The following is a 19,055-nucleotide window of genomic DNA, read 5'->3' on the forward strand; positions in this document are numbered from 1 at the left end:
TTGCACGATTTCAAAGTCACATTTAATGTGAACGTTCCCGAAGGGTGAGAACCAAGTGATCAAACACAGCTGATTCTTTGTTCTCAGAGCTGATGACTGTCAGTCACTGCAATCAGCTCTGCACCGCCCAACCGCCCAACCACCCAACCCCCCAACCCCCCCCTCATACTTGAGTGCTGGGCTGTGTGGGGGGGGGGGGGGGCGGGAGAGGCTAGCTCAGGCTCTCAGGGGCTCGCTGAGAAGCAGTGCTAGGTGCTGATGAAGATCCCGATCTGTGAAGTCAGCCGACAGCGGGCTTCAGCCTGCTGTCTGCTGAAAACGAGTCACAAGAGTGCAGAATGAACTGCGCTACTGTGATCCACAGGAGAAGTACAGCCAAACTAGCTTTGGCTGTACTTCTCTTTTAAGTAGTGGCTACAACATTAGCAATGATGTCCACTTGCCTAGTTATGGTTCCAGTATTAGTAGAAATCGTCCCACTTAGAGGCCACACCATTAATGCCCAATGAGTGGACACAAAAGTAACAGTAGTTCTGTTAATGGGTATAGCTGTAGTAGTGATGCCTAGATAGATGGTACAGTAGTACTAGTGAATCCCACTTAGTGGCTCCAGCAGTAGTAGTGATGCTCGTTTGCCCAGTTATGGGTCCAGCAGTAGTAGTGATGCTCATTTGCCCAGTTATGGGTCCAGTAGTAGTAGTGATGCCCAGTTAGAGAACACACAAAAAGCAAGGATTCCCAGTTAATAGGTACATAAATAACAGTGATGCTACACCAATAGCATTAATGCAAACTGAATAGGTACAGCAGTAAGAGTAATGTCCTGTCAATGGGTATACCTGTAGTAGTGATGCCTAGATAATAGATATGGAGCACAGCAGTAGTAGCGATTCACACTTAGTGGCTACAGTGGTAGTATAGGTGCCCACTTGCTCAGTTGTGGTTTTTGTAGTGGTAGTAGTAGTAGTGATTTCCAGTTAGAGGGTACACAAAAAAGCAAAGATTTCTAGTTGGTAGGTAGTAGATAAGTGTACCCAGTAAATGTCATTTACTGGGTACACAATGGCATTATGGCCCAATTAATGGGTATAACAGTAAACGTAATGCCCTGTCAATGGTTATAACTTTAAATCTCCAGTTATTGGGCACATGTGGTAGTGATCCACAGTTATTGGGTATATCAATAGCAATAATACCTAATGAATGGGTACAATCAGTAATAGTAATGTCCTGGTAGTTGGCATACTGTAGCTGTAGTAGTGATGCCCAGATAGCAATGCCAATTTTGACATCAAATTTTGATTTAGCTTTAGTCATAGCCTTTTGACCAAAATGCCATTGTAGTTTTAGTCGTATTTTAGTCAACTAAAATAGTGTTCATTTTGCTTACGAAAAATATTTTAATCGATGAAATTAACACTGCTAGGTAGGTGGCACAAGTGGTAGTAGTGGTTCTCACATGGTGGCTATAGCAGTAGAATGGATGCTCACTTGCCCAGTTATGGGTTCCAGTAGTAGTAGTAGTAGTAGTGATTCCCAGTTAGAGGGCATCCAAAAAGCAAGGATTCCTAGTAAGTAGGTACACAGTAGCAGTGATTCCCAACTTTTGTATACTCCAATAGCATTGATGCCCAATAAATAGGTACCCCAGTAAGAGTAATGTTCTGTTAAAGGTAGATCTCCAGTTATTGGGTACATAAGTGAAAGTGATCCACAGGTATTAGGTAAACCAATAGCAGTAATGGTCAATGAATGGGTTCACTAGTGCCTCGTTTCCACTGAGCGGAACGGTTCGGATCGGTTCGGTACGGTACGCTATTTTTGGTGTTTCCATTATGAAAGTGGCCCATACAACCGAACCAAACCGCACCATTCGTGGTCCTCCTTCAGATGTAGGGCCATAGGAAATGGTACGGTACGGTTAGGGCGGAGCTACTGGTGTCACACGATACATTCCACTGATTGGTGGACAGGAAAACGTCACTGCTGTCGTCAAACGGAAGCGCAGCTCAGTCCAGATATAGGAGAAGGATGCCTGCAAATAACAGCAGGGTCTGGTCAACTCAGGAACTATCCACTTTCCTTACTATAATTGCGGACAGTGTTATTCAGAGTGAGCTTGATGGATCAGTGAGGAATGAAAAGGTGTATAAAGATATTTCCCAGCGGATGGCAGCCGAGGGATTTGAACGGACGTCGGGTCAGTGTAGGGCAAAGCTTAAGAAGCTTAAAGGCCAATATAAAAAAATTAAGGATGCCAACAGCTGTAGTGGAAACAGTCGAAGTACTTGGAAGTGGTACGATGCCATGGACGCCATTTACGGGCATAGGCCAGCAAACCAAGGCAGGGAAGGAGGTCTGGACTCTGCATCTTCATCTGCATCTGCACTTCTCGAATCCATGATAGATCCTGTTGGTAAGTTTTATTTTTTTTCCTGCTTGGCATTGGCTTTCCCTATGCTAACCATTTAAAAAAAATAACTGCACAAAACCATTAACTCTGCACCAAAAATGTAATTGTATTTGTGCAGTGGACTGAAAGAAAATGGTAGGGAGTAGCGCTGCACTGTTTTGTATAATTAATGAAAAATGCGTGACTGGTGTTTTGCTTAATTAGTATGGGCTTGATAATATCAATGGGGGCTGAATATGCATAAAAATACTATTAAAGGCTATCATGCATGATTTCAAGCAGCCACAGTGCACTTTAACCAAGTAAAGTTAATCTCAGAATGGATAGGGAAATGTACTGTCTGTATAAACCAGCCCCTATTTTTGAGAAAAAAGACAACTGTAGAAAAGATAATGGAGATTTCTGATGCTCTCATTGTACCTTAGCCTTTAAACTGATATAGTTCCATTATTTTTTATTTAAATACCTGGACAGAAGAGTATAGGCATCTCATTTTTTTACCCACTCTGCATCCCATTGTTTACTACCTGATGATAACTGCCATAAGATAGTACACTGTGTCTTCTTCTCGTTTGTGTATAAAACCCTTGATATGTGCATTTTCAGATACTGTGGATGGACTCTCCAATGATACCTCTAACTTTTCAGACGATGGTCCATCGACATCTTTCAGCAGCACCAGTACGATTGTGTCAACACCAAGCCTACCACAGAGTACGCCAAATGCACCACGTCACACAGGTAAGACATTATGATCAGAGTGAAAGTTATAATTGTGCATTTTCTTAAATCAATATTCTGGTATTTTGTATATTCCAGGTGAAAGGAGACGGTTGCAGCTGGATCTGCGCACAGTTATTGATGATATGAGGGCAGTAGAGGAAAGACAACAGGAAAGGATGGAGACCCTTTCTGAGCGGTGGTTTCAGGCACTGCGTCAGGATGCCCAGGAAGCTATGCGCCAGGAGGCTGAGATTGCCCGGCAGCAGATGGAGCAGTTGTCTACCTTCAACCAGGCCTTCCTTGGTGTCCTAGGGCAGCTTGTTCAAGTGCTGGGAGCCAGTCGTGATCCCAGGCCACCGCCAAGGCAATAGTGCCTGTCAGCCAGCACAGGACCTGTACCCTTTGTTTTTTGGTAATTTTTCAGTTTTGTTTTGTAAAAATGTTTTATTTTTTTGAATTCTTACTTGTAAGAAAATATAGAAAGAATATTTTTGTTGTTGAATAAAAGAGATTTTATAAGAGACTTTGGGTGTGTCTGATTCATTAATGTAAAACTTTATTAAAACTTTAAAACAATCATGGTAAAAAATTAGGTGTTGAGGTGACGCATCAGAGCCTGACGTATTTCATTGCACTCATCTTCAATATCCTGTGCTATTACCCTTACTGGCTCTTCTGCAGACGTATTCCAATCCTGGTGGAAGTCTTCTCCATGACTTTCACAAAGATTGTGAAGAGCACAGCAAGTAAGCACCATGGATTTGACAAGTTGAATGTCACTGTCATTCCTCTTCATAAGACACCGCCACCTACCTTTAAGTCTTCCAAAAGCATTTTCAACTACGACCCGTGCCCTGGATGTTTTCTTGTTGTAGGTTTGTTGTTCTGGTGTCAGGCGGCCATTGTCAGGAAATGGTTTCAGGAGCCAATTTTGTAAAGGGTAGGCAGAGTCCCCGAGCACATAATAGCCAACATTCACCCCCCAAATGTTCTTAGTGGAAAGAGGGTACAGCCCTCCCTGCCCAACCCAATCCCAAAATGTGGACAATCGTAGAACCCGAGCATCATGCAAACTCCCAGGTTTTCCAACATTCACACTCCAGAATAGTCCTTTTCCATCCACCACTCCCTGGAGGATGATGGAATGCCAGCCCTTTCTGTTGAAGTAGTCAGTGTGGTATTCTTGTGGTGCTATTATTGGTATGTGTGACCCATCAATAGCACCAACACACTGTGGAAGACCCCACCTGTTTTCAAAGTAGTCAGCCATGTCTTTAAGCTTTTCCCTGTCTGGAAAATGAACAATTTCAGGAGCTAGCGATGTGCAGACAGCCTTACAGAAGTCCTGCACACAACGGCACACTGATGATTTACTGACACCAAAAAGATGACCTATACTTCTGTATTCACTGTTGGTAGCCAGCTTCCACAGTGCAATGGCTACTCTTTTCCTCACTGGCAAACTGGCTCGGAAGTTTGTGCTTTGCTTCTCCATCGCTGGACGTAGCCTTGCACAAAGGTATGAAAAGGTTTCCTCCGACATTCGGAAATTGTGCACCCACTGTGTGTGTGTGAATCCTGGGACGGTCACATCCCACCACTCATTGGCACGGGGGAGAGCCCAAATGACTGGTCGGCGGCGCTGCTTTGACAAAAGGAGAAGCATCTTTAAAAGAAGAAAACGCAGATGTTACCATATCACAAATAATAAAAACATATTAATACAACATACTATATTTTACAAGGTCAGATAGCATCATGTATAAAAGTGAGCAATGAGTACACATTGCAAGTATTACACCTTATACATAAATAAAAAAATACAGAATCTGCAAAGATCTAATATAAGATGGGAAGGATATACAGTACATTATGTATTCAACAACATACATGTTGCACACGTATGTAAACATGCACATTTGAAGTATTACACCTTATACATAAATACTCATTATACTACTAATGATTTGTTATGCATTTGATTTAATACTTCAAATGTGCATGTTTACATACGTGTGCAACATGAATGTTGTTAAGTACATATGTACTGTATATCCTTCCCATCTTATATTAGATTTTGTCATATTCTGTATTATTTTACTTTTTAATACGGGTAGAAATAAATGACAATTGGCATAATGTTGCTTACCCTATAACGCTGCCGTCTTTGTCTTTGCCGCACAAAGGTGTACTTCTCCTCCTGACTCAAGACCCAAGCCAAAAGTTTTCTTCTCTTTTCTGCTGTGTTTCGCTTTGCCGCTCGTAACCTTCTCTCACACTGTGTGGCATGTATTTTGATTACTAAGAACCAAAAGCCAAGTAGAGCAAAGACGAGCTGCTGGATGACCTCCATTGTTGTTGTTGTTGTTGTTGTAGCGTCACGTCTGTTGTCGCACTAGTGTGACGCCACGCCGCAACGCTAGGCATTTGGTGTACGCCCCGCATGGACCCTAGAGGTCCGACTTCCAGTGGAAACGCTCAACTGAATAGACCGGACCATTATCAGCCTGCCGATCTGTCCCGATCCGAACCGTTCCGCTCAGTGGAAACGAGGCATAGGAGAACTATTGTACTGATATTGGGTATAGCTGTAGCAGTGATGCCCACAGTTTGTGTATATATCAGTACCAGTAATGCCCAGTAATACATACAGGAATAGCAGTGCTGATCAGTACAGCACAAAAGGCCACATTTGTGTTCCCTCTTCGAGTGAAGCAATGCTGACATTTTTTTGAAACTTCACCAAACTCAATAATGCTGATCAAATCAAGCACAGAATTTATGTAGGCTACAGTTATGTTACAATATTAAGGGCAACCCTCCTGGTCCTTTTGATTTTCATGGACTAGTGGGGAGGCAAGATGCCTGTCTGAAGCCAAGGCTTTAGCTAAGGACTGTGCACCCAGGAGGGGGTACAGAATTCAATTAGACAAATACTATTTTTATTTGCAGGTACCTTGTGATGCTTCATCTTTATCTGTAACATTAGCTAATATACACTGCTCAAAAATGTTTTAGGAACACAGTGAAAACACATCAGGTCTCAATGGGGAAAAATATCATGCTGGAAATCTATACTGATATGTTAGGATCAAAAGGATGCCACATCGTTAAATGGAAATGAAAATTATCAACCTACAGAGGGCTAAGTTCAAGACACTCTGAAAATAAAGTGAAAAAATGATGCAGCGGGCTAGTTCAGTTTGCTGAAATTTCATTTCAGCAACTCAAAATGGTACTCAGAAGTTTGTATGGCCCCCACATGCTTGTATGCATGCTTGACATCGGGGCATGCTCCTAATGTGACGACGCATGGTGTCCTGGGTTATTTCCTCCCAGATCTGAACCAGGGCATCACTGAGTTCCTGAACAGACTGAGGTGCAACCTGGCGGGGTCGGATGGACTGAAACATAATGTTCCAGAGGTGTTCTATTGGATTTTGGTCAGGCAAACATGGGGGCCATTTAATAGTATCAATTCCTTTATCTTCCAGGAACTGGCTGCATACTCTTGCCACATGAAACTGGGTATTGTCGTGCACCAGGAGGAACCCAGGACCTACTGCACCAGCGTAGCGTCTGACAATGGCTCCAAGGATTTCATCCCAATAGCTAATGGCAGTCAGGGTGCCATTGTCTAGCCTGTAGATGTCTGTGCATCCCTACATGGATATGCCACCCCAGACCATCACTGACCCACCACCAAACCAGTCATGCTGAACGAGGTTACAGGCAGCATAACGTTCTCCATGGTTTCTCCAGACTCTTCCACGTCTGTCACATGTGCTAAGGGTGAACCTGCTCTGATCTGTGAAAAGCACAGGGTGCCAGTGGCGGACCTGCCGATACTGGAGTTCAGTGGCACATGCCAATCAAGCTTCAGCGTCGGGTAGTGAGCACAGGGCCCACTACAGGACGTCAGGCCCTCAGGTCACCCTCATGAAGTTTGTTTCTGATTGTTTGGTCTGCTGGAGGTCATTTTGTAGGGCTCTGGCAGTGCTTATCCTGTTCCTCCTTGCACAAAGGAGCAGATACCGGTCCTACTGATGGGTTAAAGACCTTCTACGGCCCTGTTCACCTTTCCTAGAGTAACTACCTGTCTCCTGGAATCTCTTCCATGATCTTGAGACTCTGCCGGGAGACACAGAAAACCTTGTGGCAATGGCACATACTGATGTACCATCCTGGAGGAGTTGGACTGCCTGTACAACCTCTATAGGGTCCCGGTATCGCCTCATGCTACCAGTACTGACACTGACCCTAGCCAAATGCAAAACTAGTGAAAAACAGTCAGAAAAGATGAGTAGGGAATAAAAATGTCAGTCCTCTACCTGTAAAACCATTCCTGTTTTGGAGGTTGTCTCATTGTTGCCCATTTAGTGCACCTGTTTTTCATTTAATTAACACCAAAGTAGCTGAAACTGATTAACAACTCCCTCTTCTACTTAAATGACCAGATCAATATCCCAGGAGTTTAATTGACTTGATGCTCTACTCCAATTAAAAAGTGTTCTTTTAATTTTTTTGAGCAGTGTAGTAGGGAAGAACTGGCAAGTTCATGGTAAAATCTGCTATGCTACCCATAGGAGCCCATGAAAACTAACCTATGCTACAATGCTTGTCCAGGTGACCTCCACATATCCATTGTATATATTGCAAAATTTATTAGCTTTGTGCGTCTTTTTCCACAGGCAAAAATAAAGTAATCAATGCTAACATGAGCAGGAAATAAAAGAATAAGAAAAAAAGGATCAATCTGTAATAGAGGTGAACATTCAGGAACGGAGGGAGGAATACCTGATTTTCTCCACTGCACTGCTCTGGACAATAGCCAGGGAGAGGATATTACAGTGCCATCTTGACAGACATGAGATTATTAAAATAAATATCAGAAAATGAAATATGTATATTGTCTTCTGTGTTTATTTCACAAAACAATAATTAAAACCATACATTAGTATTTGAAAAAACAATTTCTGTCGGTTTATGTGTAATTTATATTCACAGTGCAAAATTCAAGAAACACATATCAGTCAATACACAATCAATTACAACAGTTATATTAAAATGTCAGTGGCGGATACAATATGAGGGATATGGTAATAATATAGCTGCAAAGATATCACCCTTCATTAATAATTGGCAGTCACTTGCCTCTATTAGTAAATAAAACTGCCCTGAACACATGGGCAATAAAGAAGGTGCCTCGTTCCCCATGCTTGATGAGCAATCTCTAGACACTGGTGCCAAAAGGGTGTATTACAGCAGATCTATTAATAAAATTCACACATCGCATGAATCAATAGCTCACTTGTCAACATTACCGAATCACATTATTGAGTAAAAAATGTTCCTTTCTTGCCATGAATAAATCTGCTGTTTCTTTGTGCCGCCTAAAATCTAAGGTAAAGCTTGCAACACACATCAAGATGTCTCTTGTTCAGCCTGCAGGATGAAAAGAGAGAAATCATTGGTTCCCCCATCCATGCTAAACAGTATGAATGGAGGAATCTTCCCCTTCGGCTTTTGTTTTTGTGACAAGTGCCTTAGGCCCCTTTCACACTTGGAGTCTGTCGGTAGACTACGTTTTTCTCAGCGGGGGATCGATCCGAGGATCCCCCAATGAGCAGGCGGATGGCAGCTCTGTCTCCACGCTGTGTGCAGAGACGGAGCTGTCGGGTCCCCTCTCTTCTCTATGGGGGAATCGGATGAGAACGGACTGCCTGTCCGTTCTAGGGTTGCCACCTCATCCCTTTAAACCAGGACACATATTAATTACACAGGTTCCGTGGCTGATTAAGGTGGTAATTAAACTCACTTGGTGCCTTATGTGCATTATATCAGCCTCAGAACCTGTGTAATTCATATGTGTCCTGGATTAAAGGGATGAGGTGGCAACACTAGTCCGTTCCCGTCCGATCCGCCAGACGGATGGAAAACAGGGTTTCCATCCGTCCGGATTTGACGGACCGGATCGGATGTCAGCGGACATGTCTCCTCTGACATCCGATGCCCCATAGAGATGCATGGGGCATCCGGTCAGATCCACCTGAAAAACTGACAGACGGATCTGAACAGTCTGCAAGTGTGAAAGGGGCCCAATGGGCCATACACACTATAAGATTTTCTGAAGACTTTTTCCTTTATGCCCCATACACACGTGCAGATTATCTGCAGACTTTTGTCTGCAGAATTACCTTTTCTATGTAGTGCAAGGGCCTGCCGGATTGCATACAAATTGAAAGTGTTTAGGTTTGACCTCATATTATATGGTTTTGGTAAGTCTGCAGACAAAAGTCTGCAGATAATCTGCATGTGTGTATGGGGCATTAGACTTACCAAAACCATATAATATGAGGTCAAACCAAAACACTTTCAATTTGTAAGCAATCTGGCCGGCCCTTGCACTACATAGAAAAGGTAAATTTGAAGGAAAGGTAAATCTGAAGGAAAAAGTCTTCAGAAAATCTTATAGTGTGTATGGCCCTTAAGGCTGGTCTGAGTACTGCAGTTAATTGGCTACAGTTAAGCCGGATACACACTATAAAACATTTGATGGTAGATTTCCATTAGATTTATCTTCAACTATGTAGTGCAAGGGCCTGCCTTAAAGAGTTTAGGTCTGACCTCATATTATATGGTTTTGGTAAAGCCTCGCACACACGCAATGATTGTTGGCCGTGAATTTTTGGCCAACCTCCGATCGGCCGATTGTCGGATTGTTAGTATGATGCTTCCGACAACAGACTCCGACTTTTTGGCCGAACAAAATCTGGTGTGCAGGCTATAAAATTTTTGTTGGCCGTCAACAGAACGGCCGATTTTCCGTCAGTCAGTACAGATTTCGGCAGACAAAAATCTGATGAGCAAGACTGGGCATGCTCAGAGAAGAAAAAACACACGGAAAGACAATCAGCACATGACATCACTTCTGAAGTAGATTTTTGTTGGCCGAGAAAATTTGTGTGCAGTCTAGAGCACATTTCAACCAACACAACAACACTGGACAAAAGACGGCCGATCGGTCGGCCGATAATCGTTGCGTGTGTACGAGGCTTAAGTCTAAAGGAAAAAATATAAAGAAAATTGTATAGTGTGTATCCAGCTTTATGCTCCTTTCATATGAAGGGTGCAATCAAGTCCGCCAGTGAGTTTTTCAGACAGACCTGATCGAACAGTCCAATCACCCAATGGATCAGCGGGGGTAAACGGCTTGTGTCCGTTTACATCTGCCTACCTCCAGTCTGATCTGGTCCGCTAGAAAAAAGCGCCGTCCTGTCTAGGGGGGATCGGATCGGAGGGCAGTCGAGTGTAAACGTACAGTAGAGTCCGCTTACTTTTGGCCGCACATAGAGCAGAGCAGACTTTACATGTTACCGTTTAAAATTGCGCACACCCACGAAATGGCCACAAACTATGGTACATAAAAAAACTTCCATAGGCGACACTTTAAAATGTTTTAACAGTTACCAGTTTAGAGTTACAGAAAAGCTCTTTTTTTAGAATTATTGCTCTCGCTCTTGGCGACGGGGGCACTTTAAAAATGTTTTTTTTTCCTATTTATTTTATTTAATTTTAAAATTTTAGCACAGTTTAAAAAAAATGTGATTCGTTTTACTGCTGTCACAAGCAATATAAACATCCCTTGTGACAGTGATAGGCAGTGACAGGTACTCTTTATGGAAGGATCAGGGGTCTAAAAGATCCCAGATCCCTCCACTGCACTTCAGTGTATTCAAAATGCCGAAATCTTAATTTTTTGAATACTGACAGTTTTTTTAAGTTTGGCGCCTTTAGCCACCGAGTAACCCGGCCGTGACGTCATCACGCTGCTTCCGGGTTACTACATTGGAGACCCAATCAAAGTTGGAGGCATCACCCCGCTACAACCACTTCTCTGAGCCAACGTAGGGCTACGTCGATTCGTGGGAAGTGGTTAAAGGAGAATTGTAAAAAAAAAAAAAATAATAATAATTATTGGTTAAACTCAAAAGTGATTTTTTACCAATACTATTCCTTTTTATTGGCTTTTGGGATTTAAAAATGCAACAATTTAGAAACTGGAGGAAAGGTTTACCACTGTAAAACATTTTTTGATAGAGAAGTAGTGCATTTTATATACAACTTTATAGATCAGACCAAAACGAGGGACAAATGAGGAGGAAAGAGGGACAGAGGGACTTTGTTCCAAATGAGGGACAGTCCCTTGAAATCAGGGACAGATGGGAGCTATGCTTTCCCTAAGCTGCCAATTGCTCAAAGTGCGCTTGAATGATGTGGGGTTCCCTATTTAAAGGCTGTGCCGTTAAGATAGATGCCTGAACTCTCACCGGAATTGGATATCACATCAGAAACCTTCCTTACCAGAGAGGGTTAACAAAGTCCATAAAGGGACAATTTCCCTTCCCCTGTAGCATTGGCACAGTGCCACCTACAGGAAGGAAGAATTCCTGCACCTGTTTACAGATGGACCGAAATTCGGCTGGGTTAGCAGGGACCGGTCAAATTTAGATCAGTGTGGGTCCATCCCCATTCAATAGAAGTTGATTGTTAGATTGACTTCTGTTGAACATGCAAGTTGGAAAACTTTTGTCAATAAGCAGTTGCAGTAAGTTGGCTGCAGCTGCTGATCAATATATTCTGACAGCACCGCGTCCCATTGTCAGAATACAATGTCCCAGCAGGAAGCGGGAAGGGGGAAGGGGGCCTCGATTGATGTAGATGGTGGAATTTGTCAAATCTTGTTCATATGCATATCTTAACACACATTAAAAATTGTAGTTTCTTGTTAAAGCAGAACTCTAGTAAACCCTAGCTGGATGATATTTGGGGTGGGGGGTTATTTTATCAAAACTGAAGCAGATAGACTCTGGAGCAGCTGTACATGGCAACCAATCAGCTTCTATTTTCAGATTGTTTAATTAGGCTTTGAAAATGAAAGGCAGAAGCTGATTGGCTGCCATGCACAGCTGCTTCAGAATTCTTGGCAAGAGGATAGCAATGGCAGCGACTTTATTTCTGTTAAGGTAGGTGAAAACTTTATCTGATAAGAAAGCATTAAGTCTTATAGTCACCATTTATTTGGTGACTGTTGGCGTCATCACCAGTGTTTTCCATCCTTTTTTGCTTTTCAGTGCAGCTGACCTCATTGAGCCTCTTTTAGCCACCTTCTGTATGCATTCACTTGCTCCAGGGGCATATACTGAACATGACATTACTCTAGTCTGGCGTTCTGATAGTGACAAAGATTCTGCCCAGTCCTCTACCCTTCTAGGCATGTAGCATATGGCCTGCCATCCATCCAATTGCCAGGCTTATACATTGTCACCTGACCAGCAGGAGGAAGACATCAACCCTGTGTAAGCTCCAACACCATCCAACAGGGAGCTTACATAAGGTTAGGAAACAGCACTCCAATAAAGTAGTGGGCAAATGCAGGAAGGAGAATATTAGAGGGTGAAAACTTTTTCTCACAGGAACAGAATCTCTTTAAAGAGGAAGTAAACCCTCCTCTGACACTTGTACCTATAGGTAAGCCTATAATAAGGCTTACCTATAGGTACTGTAAATATCTCCTAAACATGTACCGTTTAGGAGATATTTACCTTTCATGCAGCCAGTGACGTCACTGGCGCATGCGCTCTGAAGGAACGGCCGATCGTGCCGTTCCTTCAGAGCCCCGTGCCGTGACCTTCGGCTCCCGCGCGCGTGCGCAGGAGTAACATCACCGCGGCTCCGGCCAATCAGATGGCCGGATGCCGCGATCCTGGAAGACGGGGGCGACTGGACATGTCGCCTGTCATAGAGGTAAGCGAGCGGCGCGGCGGGGGCTCGTTCTAAGGTAAGTATTTGATAATGAGCTAGTATGCAATGCATACTAGCTCATTATGACTTTCTCTTTCAGGATGGAAAGAAAAAAAAAAAATTTTGTTTCGGTTTACAACCTCTTTAAATTATTACAATGATAAAAAAAAAAAAAAAGACAAGCACACCAAAACTGACGGGTAAGTAATTAACCACTTGGGTACAAGCCTGTAATACCCCTTCATTACCAGGCCATGTTTCAGATTTCAGCATTGTGATAGTTTGATTAACTACTTGATCAAGCAACACTTTACCCAAATGAGATTTATATATATATATATATATATATATATATATATATATATATATACACACACAATATAAATACATATATATATATACACATACACACTGCCTGGCCAAAAAATGTTGCCACCTGCAATTAACTAAGCAACTAACTAAACGAAACATGCAGTAACTATCCTATTGGATAGTGACTCCATGTGCCCAAAGAATGAGGTCAGCTGACTACCTGAATATACTGAATGACCAGGTTATGCCATCAATGGATTTTTTCTTCCCTGATGGCACGGGCCTATTCCAAGATGACAATGCCAGGATTCATCGGGCTCAAATCATGAAAGAGTGGTTCAGGGAGCATGAGACATCATTTTCACACATGGATTGGCCACCACAGAGTCCAGAACTTACCCCATTGAGAATCTTTGGGATGTGCTGGAGAAGGCTTTGCACAGTGGTCCGACTCTCCCATCATCAATACAAAATCTTGGTGAAAAATTAATGTAACACTGGACGGAAATAAATCTTGTGACATTGCAGAAGCTTATCGAAACAATGCCACAGCGAATGCATGCCGTAATCAAAGCTAAAGGCGGTCCAACGTGTGTGACCTTTTTATATAAACATATAAAATATTTTTTGCCTCATTTTAAATAAGTTTCTGAGTTGAAAACAGAACTCCAGGCAGATATAACTAATGTGGTTATGAATTAATTCCTGCCCTCTGCAAAAAAATTGCTAAGAGCTAGAAGTTTTTGCATGAGAGAGACTGTAAAGATGGCTGATCACTGTGCTGCTGCTCCTTTATTTTCCAATCAGCTTGGCCAAGCTTTGCTGCTGGAGTGGAGCTGAAGAACCTATATGTCAACCAGAGGTGCCTGGATTATTCAACTGGCTGCAGGGAATTACCAGAGTTGTATAAAGTATTCAAAACCTATACTTGAGTAAAAGTACAAGTGCTCGATCAAAAAGTGACTTGAGTAGAAGTGGAAGTGCTCGATCAAAAAGTGACTTGAGTAGAAGTACTAAAGTAATCAACATTTTTTGTACTTAAGTATTGCAAGTAGTTTTTTTAAAAATTTTGCTACTCAAGTACTGATAGTAAAAGTACCAGTAGTTTTGAAAAAAAATTGCTACTCAAGTACTGAAAGTAAAAGTACAAGTACTGTGTTATGTAGTTATTAAAGAAAGAAGTCAAAAGTTCGAACATCATATTGTTTTCTATTATTTCAAATGCAGCTTTTATTTATACATACAGTAGCATTTATTTTCGTATGCGCTGATAATACACATGTTTTGAGCTTCATGAAACCTGCCATCTACTGTTCTGGCAGTGGTAATTTTTATAATTGTAACGAGTAACTATGCAGCACAAAAAAAAAAATATCGGAGTAGAAGTATTGAAATCATCGAAAAAATGTAGTGAAGTAAAAGTGGAAGTAGGAGAAAAAAATTCTACTCTAGGAAAGTACAGATACCGCCTTTCGGTACTTAAGTACAGTAGTGAAGTAGTTCTACTTAGTTACTATACATCTCTGGGAATTACAAATCCATAGCCATGTATGATATCTCCCAAATATGATAGCCCCCTTATATGTATTTCATTTCATTTTCCTATTAAGTTGCTTGCCTTGAGTTATGCTTTAATGTGATAAATTGGATATCATAGTGGAAGAGATTAAACCTGCATTAGGTATAAATGCACATATATGAGGGGTTATTTATAGCTTGGCCGTCCAATTATCTAAAGCTCTGACCCATATACTTAAGATAATTATTAGTTGATGGGCTGGAAACTATTGAAAATTACAGGATACAATATGGCTTATAGAATTACCCAAGGAGATGCAGAAGGTTCTTTGTAGAACATCCTTGGGATCACCAGTTAAGAAAACTCAATGTAAAAGATGAATACTAGCTAAAAGGCAAGGCATGTATGTACGTAAAAAGAAAAGCACCATTAATGGACAACTACAGGCAAATACATAACATAAAACTCTGGTTATGTATTACTTAAAAGGTTATGAAATTATTTTTCAGTCCAGCCAGCCAGTGAAAATACCAGAAATCTATTTTTTTATGGAGTTACTACACATGGCTTGCTTTGTAAGTTAGGATAAGGAGGCTCAAGGGAGGATTTAACATTGCATGTACATTAAAAGTATAATAGTTTATTATTTCATTTTTTTAAAAAAGTTACAAGCTTAGAAACATAACTTTTTAAATATAATTTTTAATACAGGGCACATCCGTAAAATAACGCCACACCATGTTGGGCTTTCTAAAAAAGCTGGTTGACTGCCTTGGTCTTACACATAAAACCTATGGTGTGCCATGTCTGATGGGGTAGAACAGCCTTCCTTAACCTCTTAAACATGGCTGTAACATGAAATAACTTTCTGATCTCAGGGAACTCCTGCTAAAAATTACCATATCTATAATTCATGATACATTAATGTGATGGTCAGTGGTAAGAATGCTCCTTACACTCGTGGTCACTGGAAAGAATAACCCCCTTACGGATAGCTAAAAAGATCAATGTTGTCAGTGGGAATTTATCTTAGAAGCAGAAATTAAACATTGTTCAAGGAACCCCTACCAACCTCTGGCGGAACCCTGGTTGAGAAACCCTGGGATAGAGTATGTGTCCCTTCTCTTAGTCATTCTGCTTAATAGGTAGTTTGATATCTTTCTAATCCAAGCCGATTCACAACATAGACTGTTTATGCTATTTACAAGGTTGCATTATGTCATCCTGGTGAAAAGCTGGAATTCTAGCTTTGAATACACCACTTGATGGCTGCAAGTGGTAAATAAGAAATTTAGGTATCTTTTACTGTGCAGGACTAAAGATAAAAGATGTGGTAAATGCAGAACCCCCAAATCATATTGTTTTTTACTAGGTGTGTAACTTATTCCGGACTCTTACGTCTGGCACTTTCTTTCATATATCTTTAACCGGTTGCCGACTGCGCACAGTATATTTACTGCGGCAGTCAGCCCCGGCCAGGCAGAGTGACGTAGGTCTACGTCGCTCGCCTGTCACTGCTATTAGAGCCAATAGCGGGCGAGCGCGCGCCCGCCTCGGCTCGTTCAGGGAGGAGTGCGGGCGTGTGACCGGCGGACCGGATGTCCGCCGGTCACTCGCCGATCGTCGGTACAGCGGGAGAAAGGCAGAGCGGCTTATGTAAACAAGCCGCCTGTCATTCTCCCCTGTGTAAAAATGGAGATCAGACGGTTCTACTATGTAGAACCGTTGACCTTTGTTTTTACACCAATAGCATTGTCCCACTACAGTTAGAATCACGCCCCTAGGACACACTTAACCCCTCCCTGTCCAATACAGTTAACCCCTTCCCTGCCAGATCGCCGCCATTACTCGTTAAAAAAAAAAAACACCAAAAATGTGTAAAACGCGATAACATTTGCGCAAACCAATCAAAATACGCTTTTTGCGATTCTTTTTACCAAACATATGTAGCATAAAACAATTTGGCCGAAAATGTTAAAAAATTTTGATTTTTACATTTTTTTGGGGGGGAATTTCATATAAAAAAAGTGAAAAATATTGTTATTTTTGCAAAAATTACGCTCTTTTTTTGTTTATAGCACATGATCAAAAAATCGCACAGGTGATCAAATACCACCAAAAGAAAGCTCTGTTTGTGGGAAAAAAGGACGTGAAATTTGTTTAGGTACAGCGTCGCACGACCGCGCAATTGTCCGTTAAATTCACGCAGTAAAAAAATCGCAAAAAACCCCCTGGTCAGGAAAGGGGTAAAATCTTCCGGGGCTTAAGTGGTTAAGTGGATATAGGATACAATCCAAATAAAGGCCCCCTGACTTGCCTAAAGGGAAACCCCCTATCCCAGACAGCAAGCAATTGAGCTGCAAGTTTGAAAATAACTCGCTAAGCTATTGCTAGCCTTCCCAGGCTTCACAAATTTGTTGCACAATTGCAGCAAGTCCGCATTGTATGAGTCCAGATCAACTTTCTTTGCAAACATTCTGCAAGTCTGATGCAAATTCTGGTTCCCTTATGTTGTGCAATAGTCACCCCACCACAGGGGTCACTGTGGCTGAATTTGGAAAAAAGTGTTAATTAGAACTTGTGCTTCAAGTGCTCTGCAAGTGTACAACTTACAATTCAACACTGCCAAAAATTTGTGGCAAGCTATCCTTGCTATTTGGGATACCACATGAAATGTACCAGTAGGGTCCATACTGAGACTAAGGGACTCAGTGCCCACACCTCTACTCCTTTAGCAGTAAACACCTAACACGGGTATTCACCACTGTCTGCTCCATGGGTGCTCAACGTGTGGCCATCCAGCTGTTGAGTTACTACCCACGTCCAAAGTCCCAGGAGGCATTGCCAGGCTGATAGTTACAAGGATGACTCCTAAAGGCTGAGGTATGATGGGACTCAACAAAAGCAGGAGGGGACTTCAACGCAACAGCTGGAGGGCCACAGGTTGAGCACCAATAGTCTACAATAACCAAAACAAACAAAAAAAGGATAACAAACTTTCAAGATATCCAAGGATCATAACCATATATGTCAAAAATTGATCAATTGTATTAGTATCACTTAAAAAATGATAATTATTAACACAATTGAGGGAATATATATGGCATTGAGCTTCCTAGTGCAGTCATTATATTGCCTTAATCATATATATCCCATGCAGAATCTCCTAGAATCCTATATATTAGGTCCAATATTTAAAAAAAAAAAAAAAAACACATACATCAATTCTTATACTTAAAGTACAGTAATGTCTGTTATTAATACATACTTAAATAACTTAGTTCCAGGAGGCACAGTCACTATAAATATCCTGGGGCGAGCGCATGGCTGTGGAAGAAAGGAAATCCCCAGGAGGCCAAATCAGGCCATGAACCCGTGCTGCTAGAAAATTGTGTGCAGAGGAATTAATACAAATTAGTAAATTGCCAATTCATGGATTCCCAGAATCCCATAATTAGATATGGTGAAAACTATGCCTTATACGTAATCGGCAGAAAATACTCTAATTATCCCTTCTCTCTCCTCATCTATAGGACCGGATTTATTTCTTCACAGTTAGAACTATAAAGCAGGGTAGATATACGTAGATATATCTGATATATGAGTAGGTATAGCACCAAGAATTGTGAACCACACTGCAGTGAATTTTATTGTGTTGTGAACACTCCTTAGTGTGAGGTATAGCACTAACTAACATCTAAAGGTTTTACATCCCCTTTGCTTTTTATGTGACACCGACCCAAATGACGCATGTGAAAAGATTACTGATTAAGAGTATATAAAGGAGGAAATCCCCCCGATGCAAGCTTGGAGATACCATAATCAATAGGAATCCTCTGATAAGAACATGCTACATATGACTTACCTGTAGTGGGTAGTCATGGCAGTCTGAGGAGTTCTCTGATGTGGAAAAGGTGGTGGAGCACTGAAGTACTTTGGAAACAGAGCGCATTGTTTTGCACAGCATTTGTCTGCACAGCACTGTGGCCCTTTTTTGAAAGACTTTATAGTTCTTTGGAGATTCTTTAACCACTTGCCGACCACCTCCTGTATATTTACTGCGGCAGGCTGGCTCCTACAGGCAAAACGGCGTAGACCTACGTCGCTCGCTTAAAGGCAGCTAGGGGGCGGGCGCGCGCAGGCACTTATGTTGGACGAGAAGGCCTGTTGCCAGTTCATCAATGTGGAGCCTTTCTGCTTAATGCGTTGATTCCTATACTTGTCAACTCCATCTACTGGCCATAATGCATTATTTTTCCTGAAATACCTTTGTCAGGAAATGAC

At 41.8% G+C, this 19,055-nt stretch overlaps 1 protein-coding gene across 1 annotated transcript; it reads left to right on the forward strand.

Annotated features, from left to right (window-relative positions):
- Positions 1-2,169: 2,169 nt before the first annotated feature.
- LOC309567360 (uncharacterized protein) lies at positions 2,170-3,507 on the forward strand (the record flags this gene model as incomplete). Its single annotated transcript, XM_082272775.1, has 3 exons — positions 2,170-2,416; positions 3,020-3,154; positions 3,233-3,507. The coding sequence occupies 3 exons, from the start codon at positions 2,170-2,172 to the stop codon at positions 3,505-3,507; spliced, it is 657 nt and encodes a 218-aa protein (XP_082128901.1).
- Positions 3,508-19,055: the final 15,548 nt, after the last annotated feature.

Source organism: Pelophylax lessonae (assembly GCF_965119305.1).
Source record: "Pelophylax lessonae genome assembly, chromosome: 11".
NCBI classification, from domain to species: domain Eukaryota; kingdom Metazoa; phylum Chordata; class Amphibia; order Anura; family Ranidae; genus Pelophylax; species Pelophylax lessonae.